This window comes from Ceratotherium simum, chromosome 9, assembly GCF_057802395.1.
Source record: "Ceratotherium simum simum isolate JZ-2026a chromosome 9, ASM5780239v1, whole genome shotgun sequence".
Lineage (NCBI taxonomy): Eukaryota > Metazoa > Chordata > Mammalia > Perissodactyla > Rhinocerotidae > Ceratotherium > Ceratotherium simum.
Window position 1 is genome coordinate 78153484 of NC_141908.1, and position 5869 is coordinate 78159352.

Sequence of the window (5869 nt, forward strand, 5' to 3'; positions counted from 1 at the left end):
AAATGCGCTTTCCGGCGCGTTTGCCCCCGGCTCCCCACCCCAGAGCGAATTCAGGGTAAAAGTTGTTCTCAACTTTCCCTCCCAGCCCCCCCTCAGGAATCCGCCCAGAGCGCTGCCGACACCGCCTCCCGGCCCCCCGCCGCCCCTTCCGACGCCCGCCCAATCGGGAGGCGGCCGCGCGGAAAACAAAGGCCGCCATTGGGCCGCCGCGGAGCCGAAGGCCCGCCCCGGGGCGGCTGTGAATGGGGGGAGGGCGGGGGGCGGGGCGGCCGGCGCGTCCGCGCCCGGCGCTTCTTCTGGCGAGCCGCGCGGCTCCGAGGCGTTACTCTGCGCTCCCTCCGGCCGGCGGCGGCGCCGGCACCCACGGGCCGGGGCTGCGCGGGGCTGAGGCCAGGCCCAGGCCGCGGGCACCGGGGCCTCGCAGCTTTGGACGCGGCGTAACTGGATTTCCAGAAAGCGGTCGCCGAGCTCTGGGCTCCCAGGCGCCGATCGGACTCGGAGCGAGAATCAGCCGTTTGGCTGAAACTTGGGGCCGAGCTCTCGGGGCTGAAGAAGGAGCGCGAGTGGCGAAGGAGGCGGCGGCGGCGCGCGGAGCCTGGAGGCGAGGAGGCGGAGCAGCCCCGCCGAGGCGGCGTCCTCGGCTCCAGGCGGCGGCGCGGGCTCTCGCTGCCGGGGGCGGACTCGGCGCGGGGGGCGCGCGTGAGTGCGCGCTGCGGCTCGGGGGACTCGCGAAAACTTTGAAGGGTAACCGGAGACGCTTGTTGCTCCTCGCCGCGGAAAGAGCCGCACCGTTACGTCGCGGCGGAAGAAGGCGGCCCCTCGGCGCCCCCGGCCCAGGCAGACGAGGTCGGGCCCCGGCGGCCGCGCGAGTGCTGGGCGGAGAGGCCGCGGCGCCCCCGCGGTGCGAGCACCCCAGCTGCAGCGCCCCCGGCTCCGCGCCGCCCACGGCCCGGCCCCGGCGCCGGGGAGACTCTCATGTGCCGGGCGCGGCGGCGCCTCCCCGCATCCAAGCCTCTCCCCGCTGCCTCGTCGCGCTCCTCGGGCTGAGAGCGTCGCTGCACCGCGGCCGGCGATGCGGGGCCCCGGCGCGGCCGCGTCGCGCCTGCCCCTGGGCCTGTGCACCCTGGTGCTCGCGCTGCTGGGCGCGCTGCCCGCGGGCGCCGGGGCGCAGCCGTACCACGGCGAGAAGGGCATCTCGGTGCCGGACCACGGCTTCTGCCAGCCCATCTCCATCCCACTGTGCACGGACATCGCCTACAACCAGACCATCCTGCCCAACCTGCTGGGCCACACGAACCAAGAGGACGCGGGCCTCGAGGTGCACCAGTTCTACCCGCTGGTGAAGGTGCAGTGTTCGCCAGAGCTGCGCTTCTTCCTGTGCTCCATGTACGCGCCCGTGTGCACCGTGCTCGATAAGGCCATCCCGCCATGCCGCTCTCTGTGCGAGCGGGCCCGCCAGGGCTGCGAGGCGCTCATGAATAAGTTCGGCTTCCAGTGGCCCGAGCGGCTGCGCTGCGAGAACTTCCCGGTGCACGGCGCCGGCGAGATCTGCGTGGGCCAGAACACGTCCGATGGCTCCGGGGGCCCGGGCGGCGGCCCCACCGCCTACCCCACCGCGCCCTACCTGCCCGACCTGCCCTTCACCGCGCTGCCCCCGGGGGCCGCCGACGGCAGGGGCCGCTCCGCCTTCCCCTTCTCGTGCCCCCGCCAGCTCAAGGTGCCACCGTACCTGGGCTACCGCTTCCTGGGCGAGCGCGACTGCGGCGCCCCGTGTGAGCCGGGCCGCGCCAACGGCCTCATGTACTTCAAGGAGGAGGAGAGGCGCTTCGCCCGCCTCTGGGTGGGCGTGTGGTCGGTGCTGTGCTGCGCCTCGACGCTCTTCACGGTGCTCACCTACCTAGTGGACATGCGGCGCTTCAGCTACCCCGAGCGGCCCATCATCTTCCTGTCGGGCTGCTACTTCATGGTGGCCGTGGCGCACGTGGCCGGCTTCCTGCTGGAGGACCGCGCCGTGTGCGTGGAGCGCTTCTCGGACGACGGCTACCGCACGGTGGCGCAGGGCACCAAGAAGGAGGGCTGCACCATCCTCTTCATGGTGCTCTACTTCTTCGGCATGGCCAGCTCCATCTGGTGGGTCATCCTGTCTCTCACCTGGTTTCTGGCGGCCGGCATGAAGTGGGGCCACGAAGCCATCGAGGCCAACTCGCAGTACTTCCACCTGGCCGCGTGGGCGGTGCCCGCCGTCAAGACCATCACCATCCTGGCCATGGGCCAGGTGGACGGAGACCTGCTCAGCGGAGTGTGCTACGTGGGCCTGTCCAGCGTGGACGCGCTGCGGGGCTTCGTGCTGGCGCCTCTGTTCGTCTACCTCTTCATCGGCACGTCCTTCCTGCTGGCCGGCTTCGTGTCGCTCTTCCGCATCCGCACCATCATGAAGCACGACGGCACCAAGACAGAGAAACTGGAGAAGCTCATGGTGCGCATCGGCGTCTTCAGCGTGCTCTACACCGTGCCGGCCACCATCGTGCTGGCCTGCTACTTCTACGAGCAGGCCTTCCGCGAACACTGGGAGCGCACCTGGCTCCTGCAGACGTGCAAGAGCTACGCGGTGCCCTGCCCGCCCGGCCACTTCCCGCCCATGAGCCCCGACTTCACCGTCTTCATGATCAAGTACTTGATGACCATGATCGTAGGCATCACCACCGGCTTCTGGATCTGGTCCGGCAAGACCCTGCAGTCGTGGCGCCGCTTCTACCAGAGACTCAGCCACAGCAGCAAGGGGGAGACTGCGGTATGAGCCCCGCCCCTCCCCCACCCCGACCTCCCCAGCCCTGGCGCGGGGCGAGGCGCGCCCGGGAAAACGGCGGGTGGGGGGCTCGTTTCTGTAACCTGCTCCCCCTCCAATGAGAAGTGACCTGGAAGATAGGGGGTCTGTGTCGACTGCGGGCGAGGGGTGGGTTTGCAAAGGAGGCCTGGGTGGAGAGACGCTCTGGGTGAAGAGACTTCTGGCAAAAAGACTTCCAGGATAATGATGATGATAATGGTAACGATGGTGTGAATCATGTACGGTACGGGCCGACGTGGGCCTCTCGAGAAGCTTGAGACCAGCAGACATTGCCGTGCGTTCTCCCGGCTCCGGGGCAGACCCGGGACTGCGAGGATTCCCCTGCTGCACGGCAAGTGGCCGGTCCGCACTCCCGTGAGGCCGGGGTGAAAGGTACAGCGCTGTCTGCGTGGCCTCTTTGTCGGGAAGAGGGAGGACTCCCCGCGGCGGCCTTGTCAAGCGGTGGTCAAACCATAATCTCTTTTCACTGGGGCCAAACTGGAGCCCAGATGGGTTAATTTCCAGGGTCAGACATTGCAGTCTCCCCTCCCCGGCCCCTCCCGCCTGTTTTTCCTTCCGTTAATCCTTTCAAGTCTTGTAAAATAAGCATTTGGAAGTCTTGGGAGGCCTCCCTCCTAGAATCCTAATGTGAGGAGGCGGAAGAAATGAAGATAACATTTCCAGGTAAGGCAAAGGGAATGAGTAGTAGGTATGTCTGCTATATTTTTATTTTCTGGGGAGGGCAGGAGGAAGAAAGAAGGGTGTTTTATTTGGTTTAATACCCTGAAAAGAAGTGACTTGTTGCTTTTCAAAACAGGAATGCATTTTTCCCCTTGTCTTTGTTGTAAGAGACAAAAGAGGAAACAAAAGTGTCTCCCTGTGGAAAGCAGAACTGTGAAGACAGCAACTTTTATAGACTAAGTGGCGCAAATCTGAGGTTTCCCTTTGGATGTTAATTTGGTTGAGAGAAACATTCCTTTTTAAGGAAGCGTGAAGGGCACTGTGCTTCCATACACCCCTTTCGGTCAGAGGTTCCGACTTGGCTAAAGGAAATGCAAGGGGTTTTGTTGTGTTTGTTTTAAATAAATTTAATTCAGAACACATGAACGCAGAACACAGGCTCTGTTAAAACGTCCAGGGAAATTTTGCTCTTTTATTTTTTTCTTCCTATAAACCTGTATTTAGGTTTTCCCTCAATTTTTTTCCTCAAATTTGAATCCTTCAAGCTAAAAGGAAAAGCATAATGCCTTCAACCTCATAATAAAGAAAAGTTAAATTTTTTAAAAAGTAAAGAACTATTTTGTCCTGTTTTAGTTCCATAAATCAGTTTATGAAACATCACGTGTATGCTGACCCTGTCTTTGTGTGGCTGTGTGGGGAGGTGACCTGCAGAAATGATAGTGAATGAAGAGGACAGTTTAAACCATGGGCCCCATTTTTAAGGAAAGTCACTAAAAGAAGCTAAACTTCAAAGTAATTCTGGAGTTCTTTGAAATGTGCTGGATGACTTAAGTTTATTAATGTTAAATCATGTACTTTTGTTTCTATAATAGAACTCGGGTTCTTTTGCATAATGGTCTAAAGCTGAGCGGAGAGGCCTGGGAGCTAACCTTAACTCCACCCTTGACACCGCCCTCCAATCTTGCGACACTAGCCCTTTTCTCAAAACAGTTTTTAAATGCTGTTTTAAACAGTTCTTAAATCATAGAGGGTACTGTCAGGAGTGCACGTTACTTTATAAATGTAATGTTCAGCTGAGTGGAGCTGCTTTTTAAATTAAACATTGACCTTGTGTTTCTTAAACCTCCAAAACTGTCTCATTTGTCAGATTTTTAAAACTCCCACGACACAGTTTTTGGCATCTTTTGTGTTGTATCTCTTGCATGTGAAATTTGTAAAATAGAGACAAGTGCAGTATGTATATTTTGTAAATCTCCCATTTTTTGTAAGAAAATATATATTGTATTTATACATTTTTACTTTGGATTTTTGTTTTCTTTTGCCTTTAAAAGTCTACAAGGAAGCCCCACTTTATCACATGTACAGATCACAAATAAATTTTTTTTTTAAATACAACGTGAATGTTTATTTAGTTTACGGTCCTTATATGTCATTAAGCCGAAGAGCAGAACTTTGTGTTATGGAAAGAAGGTATGGAGGGACCCCATTCGAAGGAAGGTGTTATATATTATTGAGGTCGTTTATCCTTGCCTTTTAAAATACAGAGTGTAATGAATGCCTTGACTGTCCATTAATTTGTTTTCTGTTGTTGCTGCTCCCTGCATCCCTGCACAGCACCCCCCCACACACGCCCATAAGCCTTTTCACATCCAGCTTTGGATAACTTATTGAAGGTACAGAATAAGCATCTCTTTTAGAGAGATGCTCTCTGATCCATGTTTTTACTACCCTTTGGAGACGAAATCCGTATTTGAAAGACGACTAGAAGATATTTTTGGTGTGCTTGTGTGGTGATGTTTTCCTTGGGAAGAATTCAGTGAATTTTTATAAGTGATTGGTGTTTTTGAATTCTAATGCCCCTTATCTACATGGTTAATACTTAAATCCTTTGGGTCAGTTGGCTGGGAAAGTCAGTAGATGATTCCAGATAATAGCAGGGGTCTTGCATGTGGAGCCTTCTCAGCTGTGGGCTTCACTCCACCTTCTAGGTCAATTGAGCCAGAGGTCAAGTGATTCCCCGAGGTGGCAGAGGTGACGGTGACTCAGCAGTTCCGGCAGGAATAGACTCCACGCTGACCCCAGGATGGCCTCAGAAGCCACCAAAGCTATTCTTTCCTCTTGCCGGAGAGGCTCACTTTGGAATCCGATCAGACTGAGAAGCCTTGCTATCCAGGCACTTTGATATCAAAGAGTCCCTCAGGGAAATGATAAAGGCGTTTTAAATACTTCCAATTCCAAGCTTCACTAGCTTTTTTTTTTTCCACGCACCTCTCCTTTAATTCAGGTGCTGGCTTCCTGGCTTTTGCTAGTAGAGTGCCCCGTTCTGGGGCAGCCGTGGAGACCCAGCAGCAGACTAGATGCTGT

The 5869-nt window shown here is 56.9% G+C and overlaps 1 protein-coding gene across 1 annotated transcript; it reads left to right on the forward strand.

Annotated features, from left to right (window-relative positions):
• The first annotated feature begins 332 nt into the window (after positions 1 to 332).
• Positions 333 to 4900, forward strand: FZD7 (frizzled class receptor 7). The gene has a single exon (XM_004426869.2). The coding sequence runs from the start codon at positions 1073 to 1075 to the stop codon at positions 2795 to 2797; it is 1725 nt and encodes a 574-aa protein (XP_004426926.2). The 5' UTR covers positions 333 to 1072; the 3' UTR covers positions 2798 to 4900.
• Positions 4901 to 5869: the final 969 nt, after the last annotated feature.

Excerpts from the sequence above, each read along its gene's own strand:
- FZD7 (XM_004426869.2), top strand. The coding sequence starts at position 1,073 with ATGCGGGGCCCCGGCGCGGCCGCGTCGCGCCTGCCCCTGGGCCTGTGC.